This window comes from Pelophylax lessonae (assembly GCF_965119305.1).
Source record: "Pelophylax lessonae genome assembly, chromosome: 3".
Lineage (NCBI taxonomy): Eukaryota > Metazoa > Chordata > Amphibia > Anura > Ranidae > Pelophylax > Pelophylax lessonae.
Window position 1 is genome coordinate 356,145,842 of NC_138770.1, and position 19,774 is coordinate 356,165,615.

At 45.2% G+C, this 19,774-nt stretch overlaps 1 protein-coding gene across 1 annotated transcript in view; it reads left to right on the forward strand.

Moving 5' to 3' along the window:
- The first annotated feature begins 1,844 nt into the window (after positions 1–1,844).
- The window catches only part of TTK (TTK protein kinase), a 242,172-nt gene continuing 224,242 nt past the window's right edge, over positions 1,845–19,774 (forward strand). The window contains exons 1-2 of the mRNA XM_082249922.1: positions 1,845–1,948; positions 9,042–9,208. Of these exons, the coding sequence (XP_082106048.1) occupies positions 9,055–9,208 (154 nt within the window). The 5' untranslated portion in view covers positions 1,845–1,948; positions 9,042–9,054. The remainder of the gene's footprint in view (positions 1,949–9,041; positions 9,209–19,774) is intronic.

Consider the following 19,774-nt stretch of genomic DNA (forward strand, 5'->3'; position numbering starts at 1 on the left):
AGCCAATCAGGAGAGAGAGAGAGGATGGGGCCGAACCGCAGCTCCGTGTTTGAATGGATACATGGAGCTGCGACTCGGCTTGGCTGCCCCATTGCAAGCTGTCTGCTGTGGGGGCACTCAAAGGGAGTGAGGGGCCAGGAGACCCGAAGAGGGACTCGAGATAAAGAGGATTTGCTCTGTGCAAAACCAACTGCACAGAGCAGGTAAGTAAAACATGTTTGTTAATTTTCTAGAAAAATAAAAACACAAGACTTTGCAATCACTTTAAGTGCCGGTTCACACTATTACGACTTGTCAGGCAACTTGGTCAGCCTGGCAAGTCGCGCACCGTCGCGGTCCATTGTGTAGTACAGGACCGGTTCTAATAGGAGCGACACAAGTCGCCCCGACTTAGAAAAAGGGTCCTGTACTACTTCGGGGCGACCTGGAGCGACTTGCATAGACATTCATTTTATGAAGTCCTCGCAAGTCGCGCCGAAGTCGCGGTGCACGTGACTTCACAGGTCGCCCCCTAAGTCGGAGCGACGTAGTGTGAACCGGCACTAAAGCGGAGTTCAAGCTATTTCTGTGTTTAATAAAAGTCAGAAGCTACAAAAAGTGTAGCTGCTGACTTTTAATAAACGCACACTAACCTGTCCGAGGATACAGCGATGTGGCTGTCCGAAGTCTCGGTATAATATAATTGATGTCCTTTTTTTCCCACAAATAGAGCTTTCTTTTGGTGGTATTTGATCACCTCTGCGGTTTTTAGATTTTGCGCTATAAACAAAAAAAGAGCGACAATTTTGGAAAAAAAAAAAAAACACCATATATTTTACTTTTTGCTATAAAACATTCCCAATAAAAAAAAAATTAAAAAATACAATTTTTATCAGTTTAGGCCAATTTGTATTCTGCTACATATTTTTGGTAAAAAAAAAAAAAAAAATCTCAAAAAGCATATTTTAATTGGTTAGCATAAAAGTTCACGTTTTACAAACTATGGGATAGATTTTTGGATTTTTTTTTTTTGTTTTTATTAGTAATGTCGGCGATCAGCGATTTTCAGCGGGACTGCGACATTGTGACGGACAAATCTGACACTGACACTTTTTGGGAGCCAGTGACATTTATACGGTAATCAGTGCTAACTAATATACACTGTTACTGTATAAATGACACTGGCAGGGATGGGGTTTATACTGGGGGTGATCAAAGGGTTAAATGTATGCCTAATTGTGCTTACTAACTGTGGGGGACTCTGTGACAGGCACAGACAGATCACTGTTTCAGCTACATGATTTCAGTGTGCCTGTCTGACAGAAGAGCCGCCTGCTTTGTTTACATAGGCAGGCGGCTCTCCTGTCAGTTTCTGTGAAGACCGCGGGAGGCCGGCAGCGATCCAGCCCGCTCCTCCCGCGGTCTGGCTCCCGCTGTGTCTAATTACAGCGGGAGCGCGGCTCTGTGCCGTCAAGACTGCGTGCACATAATCACGTACATATATGTGATTATGAGCAGCCGAGTCGCCCTGCCGCAGTAAATCTGCGTGGGGCGGTCGGCAAGTGGTTAAAGGCTTAGGTATAGGTAAAAGTTAAAAAGTGGGTTTATAAACACTTGAAAATGTGTCCTGGATTAAAAGGGGCGAGGTGCCAACCCTACTGATAACCCCTCCTTCATCCCACTGACAGAGATGCCAAAGGAGTCTTCCTCGGACTGACACCACTGAATCTGCAGAACTTTTATTTCTAGTGAAAATGTGTTGCCCAGAAGTAAAATGGCGGCGGATAAATCAGCCTTCCGGGTAATTCCTTTTCCGCCTTGAAAAGCCAATCAGGACTCGGCATTGCGGATGCGCACATTTTCAAACTTGCGGCTTCTCGTGTTGTACGGAGCTGGAGTGGGGAGTGGGTGTATCGGAGCAGAGCGGATTAAACTCCGTTACCGGAGGTGCCTGGCGGGAAGAGAGCAGGTACGGTGTCCGGGGCTGTGAGGTGTGTGACGAAGCCGGGGGTGCTCCTGTAACTCAGGGCGCGGGAACTGTCATTACTGAAGTTACAGGAGCTCTCAGCTGTATATACACAAAGCGGTTGGAGGAGGAGGACTCCGGCCTGTGTTATTATTGTGTTATGGGTGGGAGGATAGCCACACTCTCCCCTCACACATAGGACTTCTGTCTACACTACATTCCTGCCGTTTATGTCTTTAACCACTGCAGCCTGGAAGGTTTTACCCCACCCCCCCCTTTTATGACCAGGCCTTTTTTTTTTTTTGCAATAGGGCATTGTTTTTCTTTTACTGACAATTGCTTGTTTGTGCAAAGCGAACCAAATTTTAATGGAACTGCGACAAATCTGACGCTAAGGCCCCTTTCACACTTGTGGACCGGTCAGATCTGCCTGTCAGTTTTTCAGGCGGATCTGAACGGATGCCCCATGCATCTCTATAGGGCAGTGATGGCAAACCTTGGCACCCCAGATGTTCTGGAGCTACATTTCCCATGATGCTCATGCACTCTGCAGTGTAGTTGAGCATCATGTGAAATGTAGTTCCAAAACATCTGGGGTGCCAAGGTTCGCCATCACTGCTATAGGGCATCGGATGTCAGTGGAGACTGACATCCGGTCCGTCAAATCTGGACAGATGGAAGACCTATTTTCCATCTGTCCAGCGGATCGGATGAGAATGGACAAGCGATCCGTCCTTATCCGATTCCCCCATAGAGAACAGCGGGGACCTGACAGGGGAGACACAGCTGCCATCTGCCTGCTCAGTGGGGGATCGGTGGGTCAATCCCCCGCTGAGAAAAATCGAGTCCGCCGACAGACAATGCACTGTTACTGTATAACTGACACTAGCTGGGAAGGGGTTAACATCAGGGGTGATCAAAATGGTTAATTGTGCTCCTAGGGGGTGCTTTCTAACTGTACGGGAGTAGGCCTAACTGGAGGAAGCCGGAGCTCCGTGTTTATTTTTAGCCTGTTCCAGACCGCCCACCGCATAAATACTGCTGCAGGGCGGCCCGGCTGTGGAAAATCACGTACATGAACGTGGCTTTATGCATGAGATGTAGGGGGTGCGTGCGCGCCGCTGAAGCAGTTGACGCAGTGAGAGCCGATCAGCGGGTCTGGCAGCCCCCGGGACCCGCCAATCGTTCAGAGGAATGACAGAACGGCAGTCTGCCTGTCAGGGAGTAAAAGGACGATCATGTGTTAAGCTGAAACACGGATCTCTTTTTCTCCAGTGCATTCACAGTTAGAAAGCACTCTCTAGGAGCACACTTAACCCTTTGATCTGGTGTTAACCCCTTCCCTACCAGTGTCATTTATACAGTAACTGCATTTTTTTTTTTTTTTTGTTTGTTTTAACCACTGAACACTATATTGGTGTTACTGGTCTCCAAAAAGTGTCACTAAAGCCCCGTACACACGTCCCGAATGTCGGCCGAAAGTTCGGCCGTCTTTTGTCCGGTGCTGTCCTGTCGGCTGAAAACTGCAAAAGACTGCACATGAATTTTGTCGGCCAACAACAGCCGACTGCAGAAGTGATGCCATGTGATGGGTTAACTTTCCGTGTGTTTTTTTCTTTTCTGAGCATGCCCAGTCTTGCTAATCTGCTGTCTGTCGGCCGATTCTGTACTGACTGACGCACAATCGGCCGTTCTGGTGTCGGCCAACAAAAATTTTAATGCCTGCATACCAGATTCTGTTCGGCCGAAACGTCGCTGTCGGAAGCATCATACTAACAAGCCGACAATCGGCCGATCGTTCGGCGTCCGAATATTTACGGCCGACAATCGCTACGTGTGTACGGGGCTTTGGTGTCAGATTTGTCCGCCGCAATGTCGCAGTCCCGCTAAAAAACGTTGATCGCCGCCATTACTAGTAAAAACAATACAAAAAAAAAAAATCTATAAAAAGTCCATAAATCTATTCCATAGTTTGTAGACGCTATAACGTTTACGCAAAGCAATCAATGTACACTTATTAGGATTTTTTTTTTTTTTACCAAAAATATAAAGCAGAATACATATTGGCCTAAATGTTTTATAGCAGAAAGTATAAAATATGAATATTTTTTTCTATAGTGCAAAAAATAAAAACCTCAGAGGTGATCAAATGGCACCAAAAAGAAAGCTCTATTTGTGGGGAAAAAAGACATACATTTTTACTGGGTACAGTGTTGCGCAATTGGAAGTTAAAACAACGCAGTGCCGTATCGCAACAAATGGCCGTGTCGGGAAGGGGGTAAAACCTTACAGAGCTGAAGTTGTTAGCAGAAACACAAGATCTCTATCTTCCTATGTGACAGAATGGCAGTCTGCCTTTGTTTACATAGGCAGACTGCCGTTCTGCCTCTCTGAATGATCAGCGGGTCCTGGTGGACATCGCATCTGGCGGCCCCGCTGATTGGCTCCCCCTGTGTCCTCACAGTGGGAGGGGGTCGCCGGCTGCGAGCGTGCCCAATAGCGTTGGTTCGCGCAGGGGAGCCACCCTTCCGCAGTATATCTGTGTAGGGCGGTCCTCAAGTGGTTAAGGGGAGACATGACACCTCAATCTGAAAAGACACATTTGTTAAGTGTGTGTGTGTGTGTGTATATGTATGATATATACACACTGCTCAAAAAAATTAAAGGAACACTTTGAAAACACATCAAATCTCATTGGGGAAAAATATGCTGGATATCTATACTGATATGGACTGGGTAATGTGTTTGGAAGGAAAGGATGCTACATCGTTTGATGAAAATGATCAACCTACAAAGGGGTAAATTCAAAGCCGCCCCCCCCCCCCAAAAAAAAAAAAAAAAAACAATCAAAGTGAAAAAAATGCAGCAGGCTTGTCCATTTTTACTGAAATTTTATTGCAGCAACTCAAAATGGTACTCGGTAGTTTTGTATGGCCCCACATGCTTGTATGCATGCCTGACGTAAGAGCATGCTCCTAATGAGATGATGGATGGTGTCCTGGGGCATTTTCTCCCAGATCTGGATTTGGAGATAACTGTGCTCCTGAGCAGACTGAGGCGGCGTAGGATGGACCGAAACATAATGTCCCAGAGCAGTTCTGTTGGCTTTAGAGCAGGCGAGCGTGGGGGCCGTTCAATGGTATCAATTCCATCATCCTCCAGGAACTGGCTGCATACTCTGGCCCCATGAGGCTGGGCATTGTTGTGCACCAGGAGAAACCCCAGACCCACTGCACCAGCGTAGGGTCTGACAATGGGTCCAAGGATTTCATCCCAATACCAATGGCAGGGTGCCATTGTCTAGCCTGTAGAGGTCTGTGTGTCCCTCCATGGATATGGCTCCCCAGACCATCACTGACCCACCACCAAACCGGTCATGCTGAGGAATGTTACAGGCAACATAACATTCTCCAGACCCTTTCGCTTCTGTCACATGTGCTCAGGGTGAACCTGCTCATCTGTGAAAAGTACAGTGCGCCAGTGGCGGACCTGCCATTTCTGGTGTTCAATAGAAAATGCCGGGCAATGAGCACAAGGCCCACTAGAGGACATCAGGCCCTCAGGCCACCCTCCATGAAGCCTGTTTCTGATTGTTTGGTCAGATAAATTCACACCAGTTGCCTGTTGGGAGGTCATTTTGTAGGGCTCTGGCAGTGCTCATCCAGTTCCTCCTTGCACAAAGGAGCAGATACGAGTCCTGCTGATGGGTATATGGACCTTCTAGCGCCCTGCTGGTCGTAGAATGTATGCTGGTCTGCGGACCACACTTCTAAGAAGGCCTTATCTGATCTCCCCTTTGTAAGGGAATCGCCTGTTTGGAGCTTCCTTGGAGGATACCATTGAGGGTCTCACGGGGGGGGGGCGAAGAGTACTCTTCTTCTGCAGGCTACCAAGGGCAAGGAGCCCCATCATAGACGTGGGTCATTCTTGGCTCAAAGGAGGCCTTTTTGTCCCTCAGGGTCCCAGTCATTTGGTCCGGCTACAAGATCGAGTTTCGGTCTTATTCTCTGGAAAGGTGCTTTGTGCCGGTACAGAAGTTCCAAATGGAGTCCATTCGCGTGGTAGTGGCGTCCCTACCTCAGGGATTTCTCGCTTCTATTGACATCAAGGAAGTCTACCTTCACATTCCAATATGTGCCTGTCACAATCGCTTCCTCCGCTTTGCCATGGGCAAGAGGAGCATTATCAGTCTGTGGCATTACCCTTTGGTCTCGCCTCCACTCTTCCGGTCTTCACAAATGTGTTGGCCCGGGGATCACGTTACTAGGTTATCTGGAGGATCTGCGAGCGGGTTCTCCAACTGCTCTGATGGACAACATGGAGATTACTCTGTGACCCCCCCCCCCCCTTCATTCCTTCTCAGTGTCTTGGAATTTCTCCAAAGAGGTGTAGATCAGCGCTTGGCCTTGGGTACCAGATATCGACCCTGGCAAATTTCTTTCAATGCCCGTTGGTCACAAATTCCTTGGTTCAAACCTCTGTTCTCTGTTCCCTCCCCCTGTGAGGTCTTCGTTACCTCCGTGGGACCCTAATTTGGTTCTTCAGAAACCGCCCTTTGGAAATATTTGTGAGATTCCTCTGCTCATTTTGACACAGATGGTAGCTTTCTTGGTGGCTATTACTTCTGCGCGCAGGTTGTCGGAGCTGGCTCTGTGTCCTAAGCATCCTAAACAGGTTGCCTTACATTGTTTGGATGCGGTTCGGGCAATCAGGGGGTACCTGGCAGGGACTGAGTTGTTCCGGAATTCGTATTCTCTGTTTGTCCTTTCCGGATGGACCCCCTAAGGGGATGGCCGTGTCTGCTGCAACCATTTCCAGATGGATCAGACAGACGGTGGTGCAGGCCTATTTCATTTAGGGTCAGGATCCTCCTTTCCCTGTTAAGGCGCATTCTACGAGGGCGGTTAGTGCCTCCTGGGCCTTCTGTCATTAGGCATCGTTGATGGTGGCAGCCACATGGTCGTCTGTGCACACTTTCACAACATTTTATAAGGTGGATGTGTTGGCATCTGCGGATGCTTCTTTTGGCCGCAAGGTTTAGCAGATTGCTTTTGGAGAGGTTTAGTCCTCCTTGGAGGGTGAATTTATTTTTGTCAGATGACCTCCAGTTGTTACTGGTTGAGCTCTTGGTTTGCCTGGTTGGCTATGTTTAGCCTTTAGGAAGTGTGTGTTTTTTTTTTTTTTTTTTTTTTTTTCTTGCTGTTTTTTCCCACCCCTAGTATTGGCACTGCTTTGGGACGTCCCATCGGTCAAGAAGATATGAAGCTGTGTCCGTCAGTAAACAAGAGAAACTGGATTTTTGTCTTGCCGTAAAATCTCCTTCTCTGATGTTCATTGATGAACACAGCACCCGCCCCTCTATTGAGTTGGGTTTCATGTTCTTCTGACAAGGCTTGTTAAAAAACTGAAGTCCTATAGCAGGAAGTGTACCCCCAGGGACTGCTTTATAGGCGTGATTTTTTTCTGCCTAGTGTCCTCCTATGAAGAGCAGCATAAACCCATCAGTCAAGAAGATATAGAGCTGTGTCCGTCAATGAACATCAGAGAAGGATTTTACGGTAAGACAAAAATAGTTTTTTTTTTATATTTGAGGGGGGAAAATGCAGAGTTTCTTTCTTGTGTGAAGATCTGCTTTAATGACAGGCTTGTTTTTTAATGAGCTCCCTACTGCAGCTAATTTAAAGCGGAGTTCCACCCATTTTTAATAGGTTGGAATACATAGATCTATGTAATCCCCCTTTAAAACGGCTTTTACCAATGGAAACTTTTTTTTTTTTTTGCTAGTAAATACCTTAATTTCGGCTTTATTCCTCCTCCTCCTCACTTCCGGGTCCGATCGGCGATGATGTCATTCGGCGATTCGCAGTGTCTGCTGGGATGTATTCTATTCCAGAAATCTCGCAGTAGCTGAACTGTACTGAGCCGTGCCTGCCCCGCCTCCGCCCCGCCTCCTCTCATTGAGTTGCATTGTATGAATGTATTAAGGCCGTTCTCTGCCCCGCCTCCTCTCATTGAGTTGTATTGCATACAATACAACTCAATGAGAGGAGGCGGGCGGAGGCGGGGCAGAGAACAGCCTTAATACATTGCATACAATACAACTCAATGAGAGGAGGCGGGGCGGAGGAGGGGCAGGCACGGCTCAGTACAGATACAGCTACTGCGAGATTTCTGGAATAGAATACATCCCAGCAGACACTGCGAATCGCAGAATGACGTCATCGCCGAACGGACCCGGAAGTGAGGAGAGGAGAAATAAAGCCGAAATTAAGGTATTTACTGAGGAGAGGAGAAATAAAGCCGAAATTAAGGTATTTACTAGCAAAAAAAAAAAAAAAAAAAGTTTCCATTGGTAAAAGCCATTTTAAAGGGGATTACATGGATTACATAGATCTAAAGATCCAAAAATGGGTGGAACTCCACTTTAAGGGAAAGAAAAATAGAAACCTACAAGTCATTGATCTTGCTTTCCTTTTCTCCTCTGGTGGTAAAGGCTGTTTAGTTGCAGTAGTACAGTAAGTCCAAGCTGCTGTGGTGACATACCCCATGCTATGTTGCTCAGAGGAAGTGATTTGAAAAACTGGCTGTCATTCAGTCCTGAAGGCTGGTGACATTTACTGGCCATGCAATGCATAGGAAAGGGCAACACTGCTCAGGCTCAATCAACTGTGCTCCAGCTGGGTGCTCCCATCGGCTCGCTACCGTGCAAGTATTGTAGGAAACGAAATAGGTCGCACACCGTCATGGAATGAAGTTGCTTGGATTTATTGAAGTATCGTCATGCCAAACATCCAAACAGGCAAAAACTGTTAATTTTACATGGGTTGTGAACCAGCACAGAGACCCGTGTGAAATGAGTTAAGTTTTTGGATGTTTGGCATGATGATACTTCAATAAATTCAAGCAACTTCATTCCATGACGGTGTGCGACCTATTTCATTTCCTACATTACTGGCCATGCGTTCTGTGTGGGTTTTTTTTTTATGCAATAGGAGAGCTATTCAGTTATTACCCCTCCTGCATTATGCACAGCTGTAAAAAGGTCTAACATTTTGATTAGAAATTATTGGTAACATTATGTCTGTCAACAGTCTAGAATTGATCACAAAATGGGTGATGAAGATATAAGCGAGAGGAAGCTGAAAATTGCATCAATTTTGGACAGAGTTAAAAAACTTAAGAAAAATGAAGATGCTTTAAAGTGCAGCAACGAAGATTGGACGGGTGAATTGATATTTTCAAAGTCATCTGCTGATACGACAGGTAAGAGAATCGGGTACTTTTTAGTTACAAACGGGGGCAGTATTCAGTATCTTACTCCCTCCCCCCCCCCCCCCCCTATTTTTGTTTCCTTCTTGCTTTTTTTTTTTTTTTTTTTTTTATTCGTTTTTAAAACTGAGTTCCGACTGTTTTGGGTTTAATAAAGTCAGCAGCTACAAAAAGTGTATTTGCTTACTTTTAATAAACATCTTTCCCACGATCCAGCGATGCGGCCTGGGGGAGCCTCGGTTCTCTCCCTCTTCTTCCCACACTGCCGGCATCATAAGTGTGGGCACCCAGCTGTGACAGCCTGCGGCTTCACAGCCCGGTTCGCACTGCGCATGCGTGAGTTACGCTGCCTTCCTTAGTGGCCGGGCAATTTTCTGGGACCTGTAACGTGTCCCAGAAGATGGGAGAGAGGGGAAGTGCAGAACTTCTGTTCGAGCAACTGAGGCAGCCCAAGCGGAAGTGGGTACCTGTCAAAACTAGGTACCCGCTCCCCCCGATAAATAACATGCCAAATGCCCCAACCCTTTTTACCTATTATGCAGGGTTTTCCTAAAGTAGAAGTTCAGCCAGAAATTAACTCTAAATTCACTCACAGCCACATTCTAAAACTAATCTATCTAGCCCTGTAAAGCAAAAATCCTTATACAGAGTATCTCACAAAAGTGAGTACACCCCTTACATTTTTGTAAATATTTTATTATATCTTTTAATATGACGACACTAAAGAGATGACTCTTTCCTACAATGTAAAGTAGTGAGTGTACAGCTTGTATAACAGTGTAAATTTGCTGTCCCCTCAAAAAAACTCCACACACAGCCATTAATGTCTAAACTGATGGCAACGAAACCTTTTTTTTTTTTTTTTTTTTTCAGAGTTCTTTGCCATGAGGTGCCATGTTGAACATCCATTGACCAGTGCAAGCGATAACACCAAATTGAACACAATTGCTCGCCATACACACCCGAAACTTTGTAAAGATAACGAGTCACATGACACCAGGGAGGGAAAATGGCTAATTGGGCCCAATTTGGACATTTTCAGTTAGGGGTGTGCTCACTTTTGTTGCCAACAGTTTAGACATTAATGGCATAGAAAAATGTTGCTGCTAGGGGCTTATTGCTTTTGCTTTTTTATTTTATTTCCTCCACACGAATGCAGCTGCATTCATGTTTAAAGTAGTAATGCGTAGCGGAGTTTATGCGCAGCGTGGAGGGGCAAAAAAAAAAAAAAATGCCCCATTTCCATCTATATTGATTCACTCACGCCCATTCTTGGTAAGATTGAATCCCTTTTGGGTTTATATTGCCAAAATTACCCAACTGTGCTTAAACTTCTCACTAAGATCCTGACGCCACGCAAAGGGACAATGGATTCACTACCTACAACTTAGTGTCAATAAACACTATCCCAAAAAGCTGTATTACATACTGTTCTTTTTTGGTCACTTTGGCATCAATTGTCTGTGTTCTGCAAAAAACCATGTTGATCCTGCTGTTCTCTATCCCTCTCTCCTGTCCATGTCCCTACTGCAGCTGGGGATTTTGCTGAGCAATGTTGGCAGCTAGTGCACATGCTCAGTTTTCTATGCTGGACATTTCCTCCCGATCACACCTGAGCAGCCATGTGACTATAGAGTCACACATGTGATTAGATCACCAGGTAAAACTGGGGGGCCTAAAGAGAAAATATTGCAGCTTACTAATCGTTCTATGTGGTGGCTGCATTAATTGAATTTTTAGCTTCGGGTTTAATACTGCTTTAAAAGAGAAGTTAAAGTAGGACTAAAGCGCCTGCCCCCACGATATTCTGATAAGGTTCAAAACCAATCAGTCATCAGGTCAATGATTTTTGGCCTGGACCTTTTGATCGGTTGTGGCCAATTGCAGAACGTCTTGTGCCTGTGTAATTTAACCACTTAAGCCCCGGAGGATTTGGCTGCTAAAGGACCAGACCCCTTTTTTCAACTTGGCACTTCGTGACTTTAACTGATAATTGCTCGGTCATGCAATGCTGTACCTAAACGAAATTTACGTCCTTTTTTTCCCACAAACAGAGCTTTCTTTTGGTGGCATTTGATCACCTCTGCGCTTTTTATTTTTTGCGATATTAATAAAAAAAGAGCGAAAATTTTGCAAAAAAATGACATTTTCAACTTTGTCTTTTAAAAAATATCCAATATACTCAATTTATGTCATTTTTTTTGGCCAAAATATATTTAGCTACATGTCTTTGACAAAAAAAAAATCAATGAGCGTATTTTTATTGGTTTGTGCAAAAGTTATAGCGTCTACAAACTATGGTGTAAATACTGAAATTTACGAAGCTTTAATTTCTGACTGCCTATCTCATTTCATGAAGTGCTAAAATGGCGGGGCAGTACAAAACCCCCCCAAACTACCACTTTTTGGAAAGTAGACATCCTAAGGAATGTTCTGAGAGGCATGTTGAGCTCATTGAATATTTTATTTTTTTGTCACAGGTGTTTGAAAAATGACTAAAAAATTTTTTTTTTTTTTTTTTACACAAAGTTGTCATTGAAATGATATATTGCTCACACATGCCATGGGTATATGTGTAATTACACCCCAAAATATATTCTGCTGCTTCTCCTGAGTACAGGGATACCACATATGTGAGACTTTTTGGGAGCGTAGCTGTGTACGGGAGCCGGAAAACAAATCACCACCATCAGAATTTCAAAGGGCGTACATTTTTCATTGCATTTTCTCACTACCTATAACGGTTTAGGAGGCCCTGAAATGTCAAGATACCACAAAACCCCCCCAAATGACCCCATTTTGGAAAGTAGACACCCCAAGCTGTTTGCTGAGAGGCATGGTGAGTCCATGGAATATTTTATATTTTGCCACAAGTTTCGGGAAAATTACAATTTTTTTTTTTAATTTTTTTTTTTTTACACAACGTTGTCACTAAAAGATAAATTTCTCACACATGACATGGGTATATGTGGAATGACACCCCAAAATACATTCTGCCGCTTCTCCTGAGTATGGGGATGCCCCATGTGTGAGACTTTTTGGGAGCCTAGCTGTGTACAGGACCGCGAAAACCAATCAACACTCTCAGGTTTTCTAATGGCGTAAATTGTTCATGTCACCTCTGCACTACCTGTCGCAGTTTCGGAGGCCCTAAAATTCCAAGATAGCACAAAACCCCCCCAAATGACCCCATTTTGGAAAGTAGACACCCCAAGCTATTTGCCGAGAGGCATGGTGAGTCCATGGAATATTTTATTTATTTATTTTTTTTGCCACAAGTTCCGGGAAATATATATATATATATATATTTTTTTTTTTTTTTTTTACACAAAGCTGTCAGTAAATGATATATTGCTCACGTACGTACATTTTTAAAAACTTTAAAAGTCTCTACAGGTTACCACTTTAGACTTACAGAGGAGGTCTACTGCAAAAATTACTGCACTCGATCTGGCGATCGCGGCGATACCTCACATGCATGCTGAAATTGCGGTTTACATATGACACTAGACCAACGCTTGCGTGTGCCATTGCGTGCAAGCACGGGGGGAAAGGGGGGGGGCTCAATTTTTGCTTTTTTATGTTATTTTGACACCTTTCCTTTAATTTTTTTTTTTTAAATCATTTTTATTGTTATCACAGTGAATTTAGATATCCCCTATGATAGCAATCGGTAGTGACAGGTACTCTTTTTTAAAAAAATTGGGGTCTTTTATACTCTAGATCTCTCCTCTGACCTTAATGTATCTGACCACGCCAAAATTGGTGTGATAAAATACTTTCCCAATTTCCCAATGGCCCTGTTTATTTCTGGCGAAAAAGAAGTCATGAAATGCTCGTAGCCTCCGGCATCTTAGGCCATAGAGATGATTGGAGCCATTCTAATCTTCAATTAGCTCTATGGTTAGATAACTGAACCACCGGCTGCACTCTCGGGTTAACCGGTGGGACAGGAGAGCCCGAGAAAAACCACGGAAGGCTGCGGAAGGCGGCGGTGGGGGGGGGGGGGGAGACCCCTCCCACTGCATGTAAAAGCAGTCTAGCGGCCAATTACCTGCTAGGATTGCTTTTACATGTTAGCCGACCGCTGGCTGTAAAAAACGATACCAAGATGATGCCTAAATCTGCAGGCATCATCCTGGTACAACCACTCAAAGTCCAGCAACGTACCAGTACATTGCTGGTCCTTGTTTGGCATATAGGTTTTTTTTTTTCATGCAGCCTGTGGGCTGAACGGAAAAAAAGAGAACCTATCAGAAATCAGCACAGGAATAATGCGTAGTATTACTCATCATTAACCGCCCAAACAACCACCCACTGAATTTAATGATGGGTATACACGACACTATCCACGTATACCAAAATAGGATTTTAACTGCAGTGCTGAAATCAGAAAATCACCACAGCTGCTATCAGCAAAGGTATCCATATATGCTGAGCGCAAACACTGTTTGTGTCAGAATATATAAAATCAATGCATGGTAGCCGACGAGGGACCTGCAAGAGAAACAGGTCACAAAAGAATGAAAAAACAAACAAAGTACATTAAAAAAAAGTACATTAGGAAGAGTAGGACATATAAAATGACTGACACAACAAAAGTTTTTGGATTCTCATCATTAACCGCCCAAACAACCACCCACTGAATTTAATGATGGGTATACACGGCACTATCTACGTATACCAAAATAAGATTTTAACTGCAGTGCTGAAATCAGAAAATCACCACAGCTGCTATCAGCAAAGGTATCCATATATGCTGAGCGCAAACGCTGTTTGTGTCAGAATATATAAAATCAATGCGTGGTAGCCGACAATTACCTGCAAGAGAAACAGGTCACAAAAGAATGAAAAAACAAACAAAGTACATTAAAAAAAAGTACATTAGGAAGAGTAGGACATATAAAATGACTGACACAACAAAAAATTTTGGATTCTCATCATTAACCGCCCAAACAACCACCCACTGAATTTAATGATGGGTATACATGGCGCTATCCACATATACCAAAATAAGATTTTAACTGCAGTGCTGAAATCAGAAAATCACCACAGCTGCTATCAGCAAAGGTATCCATATATGCTGAGCGCAAACGCTGTTTGTGTCAGAATATATAAAATCAATGCGTGGTAGCCGACAATTACCTGCAAGAGAAACAGGTCACAAAAGAATGAAAAAACAAACAAAGGACATTGAAAAAAGTATAGTAGGAAGGAGTAGAAGGACATATAAAATTACTGACACCACAACAGTTTTTGGATCCTTTTATTTTACTTTCTAACTGTTCCTTTATTTCTTGATTTGGGAGGGAGTGCGATCTTCTGCGATCTTCTCTTCCAGCTTGGGTCTCTCAAAATGTCGATGGACATCCAACATCCTTCGAGACCCTGTGTTTATGTGCCCTACACTGTGTCGTGCTGTACCCTACACTAATACTCCACTAGTGTATGGTAGCGCTCAAAACATTCCCCGATGCAGAGACCAGGATGGTCAGGACATTTGGGACAATAATAACGGGTGTCACGCCTAAATCCGCGCCTGCTACAGACACGACATCGTCTTTGGGGTCGTATTTGGGTAGGGGTACTCGGGAGGGCATAAGGAAAATGCCTCTCATGCAGCCGGCTCACTGCATCTGGAAGGGGAAGTTGGGCAGGCATGCCTCCTGGGTACAGGTAGGCAAGGATGACCGCTTCCTGGAATTCCCGGAAGGGTCCAGTTCGTCCTGACGCCCTGTATAGGACAAAGGCGTTCAGCATAGCCAATTGGAAAAGGTAAACAGACACTTTTTTGTACCAGCGTCTGGCTTTACGGGCAACTAAATACGGCGCCAAAAGCTGGTCGTTAAGGTCCACCCCTCCCATGTTAAGGTTATATTCGTGGACACAGAGGGGTTTCTCCATAACGCCAGTTGCCGTAGGGATTTGGACTGTCGTGTCTGCGTGAAGGGAGGACAGAACATAAACATCCCGTGTATCCTTCCACTTCACCGCAAGTAATTTGTCCGTTTTCAAGCAGGCTCTCGCCCCCCGACTAAGACGGGAATTTACAAGCCGTTGGGGGAAGCCCCGGCGATTAGGTCGCACGGTGCCACATGCGCCAATTTGTAAATCAAGCAGGTGACTAAATAGTGGCACGCTTGTGTAAAAATTGTCCACGTACAAATGGTACCCCTTTCCGGATAAGGGTGACACCAAGTCCCAAACAATCTTACCGCTGCTCCCTATGTAGTCTGGGCAGTTCGGGGGCTCCACAGTGCTATCTTTTCCCTCATAGACACGGAAATTAACTGTATAGCCTGTGGCCCTGTCACAGAGCTTATACAACTTGACCCCGTATCTGGCACGCTTGCTGGGGAGGTACTGTTTGATAGCAAGACGGCCAGTAAATTTAATCAGGGACTCGTCAATGCAGACAACTTGTTCGGGGGTAAACAAGGCTGCAAACCGCTGATTGAAGTGGTCTATGAGGGGCCGAATTTTGTGGAGCCGATCGTATGCAGGGTCTCCCCGAGGACGACAGATTTCATTGTCGCTGAAATGCATAAATCGCAGAATTTGCTCGTATCTCCCCCTGGACATGGAGGCAGAGTACATGCGCATATGGTGAGCTGGGCTAGTGGACCAATATAGCCGCAATTCACTTTGTTTAGTTATGCCCATGTGGAGGGAAAGGCCCAGAAAGATCTTAAATTCGGAAACCGTTATAGGATTCCAGCCGAATCGTCTGGCAAGGTGCGAATTTGGGTTGGCGGCGATAAATTGTTGAGCATATAAATTTGATTGATCCACAATAGATCTGAAAAGATCTTCCGTGAAGAACAGCTCAAAAAAGTTCAGGGGCGTAAAACCAGCTGTCTCCACGTGGATTCCAGGTTGGGCGGTGAATGGGGGAAGTACTGGCGCTGTAGAATCAGTGGGTTGCCAATTGGGATATGCCAGCGCATCAGGGAGGGCACTATGGGCTCTACGGGCCTGTCTTCGAATACGCGGTGGCTGCGGGCCACTACTTGTGCTAGCCACCGCACCAGCTTCAACTGCACTTAGGGGACTCGCCACGTCACCAGGTCTTACTGCAGTGCTGGTTGTACTAGGTCCAGGTTGTACTAGGCCGCTGGCGCTTGCCAGGTCGCCAGAAGGATGAGCGGCACTAGTACCCACACTCTGCTCCATACGAGCACCCTGCGATTCCTGCATTTCAACAACACCAGAATGGGGTCGGGTACGCCTGGGTCTAACAGGGACCCATCTGTCGTCGGAGCTGTCTGTCAGGGAGCCGCTGCTGTCATCTGGTTCGTATACTGACCCTGATTCTGCCGGTGAGGCTTCCCCATCGCTCTCACCTGACATGGTCATCATACTGTAAATAGCTTCATCACTGTACGAACGTTTAGACATTTTGGTAACTAAATTTACCCGTACAGTGATGCGACTCACAGGTAATAAAAGCACCTGGTTGTCGAAGACTATTTCAAGCGCTACCAAAAAAACTGCTAATGCTAGCAGGGATCAGGCCTGACTCTGCTAACACAGCGGTTTTGTGTCTTGTGTTTTTTGTAAGTGACAGTAATCTATTGATTACTACACTTACCTGGGTGAAAGGGTTAAACGCAGGTGCTGGCCGGAATCAGTGCTGATCGTGCAAACACCGCGTTTTGGGAACCCTAAACTATGGGGGCGCTAGTATAGCTCTGATCAGATCAGATATTGATCTGTTCAAACACTATACTAGAAATGGAAGTGTAGGTGCGTGCGTGCGTGTGTGGTGATCAAGGGGTTACTTCTAAACTATGCGCCGGGGATCTGGGGGGGGTGGCGGGGACCCTAAACCTCCTTTGGGAAAGAAACTAGCTAGCTAGCGCAACCTCAAGTCACAATGACACCAATACAAAATACAGTAAAAACAGTATATTATGTGTGTATTAGTGCTAATGTGACAGAGGGTGTAGGGGTTAACGGGATGTGATCAGGGGGGGATCAGGGGTTTAAATCTTTATTGGGAGGGACTGGCGGGTATCCTAAGGATAAAAGGAACGGTGGCAAGCGCTAAACCTGGTCACAAGTCACACTTATACGGGTATATAGAAAATGCTATATACTGTATACAGTGTGCATTGTGGCAGGGGGTGTAGGGGTGATCAGGAGGGGATCAGGGGATTAAATCTTTATTGGGCGGGTGGGGGGGACCCTAAACCTGCTTGGGACACAAACTTAGTCGCCTGCGCTAATTCTGATCACAATCACACTAATACAAAAATACAAAAACACAGTATATTATGTTTGTATTAGTGCTGATGTGACAGAGGGTGTAGGGGTTAACTAGCGGTGATCAGGGGGGGGTCAGGGGAGATCAGGGGCTCAAATCTTTATTAGGGGGGGGTGGCGGGTAATTCAAGTGGAAAAAAGGGGGTCGCAAGCGCTAGACCTGACCACAAATCACACTTATACGGGTATATAGCAAAATGCTATATACTGTATACGGTGTGTGTTATGGCAGGGGGTGTAGGGGTGATCAGGGGGGGGTCAGGGGCTTAAATCTTTATTGGGCGGGTGGCGGGGACCCTAAACCTTCTTGGGACAGAAACTTAGTCGCCTGCGCTAATTCTGATCACAATCACACTAATACAAAAATACAATAACACCGTATATTGCGTTTGTATTAGTGCTGATGTGACAGAGGGTGTAGGGGTTAACGGCGGTGATCAGGGGGGGGGGGTCAGGGGAGATCAGTGGGTTAAATCTTTATTAGGGGGGGGTGGGGGGTAATTTGAGTGGAAAAGGGGGGGTCGCAAGGGCTACACCTGTTCACAAATCACACTTATACAGGTATATAGGTATATGCTATATGCTGTATATAGTGTGTGTTGTGTCAGGTGCTGTAGGGGTTAATTGGGGGGGCGATCGGGGGTGAAATGTGCCTATCTAAGTGTGTATGTACGTGCTTGGTGCTGTACTTACAATTAGATGTGCTCTCCTCTCACGCTGGATCCGAAAAGACCGTTGGGAGGGGAGGGCACATCTCCTCTAAGCCTGTGTTTACATTTCACAGGCTTAGAGGGAGATCTGATTGGGCAGGACCGATCAACAGGTCCAGACCAAAAATGATTGGCCTGGACCTGATGACTGATCGGTTCTGAACCCAATCGAGTCATCGGCGGGACCGCGGGTGCGCGCGCGCGCGCGCGCGCGCCAGAGCGGCGAAGGCTAGTGACGTACCGCTACGTCACTCTGCCTGGCCGGGGCTGACCGCCGCAGTATATAGTCGTGCGGCGGTCGGCAACCGGTTAAACACAGGCACAGGAGATGATGCAATCCCCTCTCCTGGAGTCCTTTTCGGTTCCAACGTTAGAAGAAAGAACATCTATTGTGAGTACAGAAACACTACACTGACACCAGTACACATAGGTACACATTTAACCCCCAGTTAACCCTTTCACTCTGTTACAGTGCACACTTTATATAGTATACAGATTTACTGATCACTAGTGATGGACGAACATCGGACGGGGCGGTTCGCGAAACGCCATCAGCGAACTTTCTCAAATGTTCGCGAACCGCAAGTTCGCAGCGGACCCCATTTACTTTAATGGCAGGTGAACGTTAAAAATCTCCAGGTCATATTTGCAGCCACAAAATACTTACTAACTGTTCACACAACATGGAAACTGACATACCAGAAGTATTGCTATTGGAAAAGTTGCCATAAATTATTATTTTTTTTTTTTTTAGCCAAAAAATCATTTATTTTTCTAAATCAGCCAGAACTGACAGCAGCCGGTAAATACATGTCACATACATATAGGGTCCATTCACACATCTGTAAAATGGGTCTGCATCCGTTCCACAATTTAGCGGAACGTTTACAGACCCATTGATTTTCAATGCCAGTCTGAAAAATTAGGCATTCACAGGATAAAGAAGTGTCGGCCAGTACAGGCCCCATAAATTAGCCAACAGGCGTTCACCTGACAGCAAAGAACTTTGAATGTAAAAAGAATCCACGCTTATGGAGAAATGAGTATTAGGCTGCAGCCTACCTTCAAAAAGTATATACCTTTTTAAAATAGGCAGTATACAAATTAGAGAAATGAGGGGAGGGGAAGGTAATTGGCGCTGCCGATAAGTTCAATATATAATGGGTAAACAAGATGGGTAACAATCAATAAGAAATGCAAATGAATAAAAATCGTATACATATATCCCTCAAAATAGTGACATATTTCATTTCCAGTTGCACTTTAGCACTATATCACTTTAAAAACAGTGCTTCTCAAAAAGGAGGGGAAGGGGTGGAGGTGACCCCAAAGTAACAAATGATCAAGAAAAAAGTGCTGAGCAAAATGAACCACAAATCATAAGTGTGGTGATGAGGTAGACAATAAAAAAGGTGACGTGGTATTGAAATAGTGAGGTGGACCCCAATAAGGGGCAAAAATTGGTGTCCTTATGTGCTAATTACTGAATAGTAAATCGCATATGTATAGATTAAGTATAAATCATAAAAATCAATAAATAGCACATGTAAAGGTAAATTATGAAAAGGAAAATATGTCTAGGTGA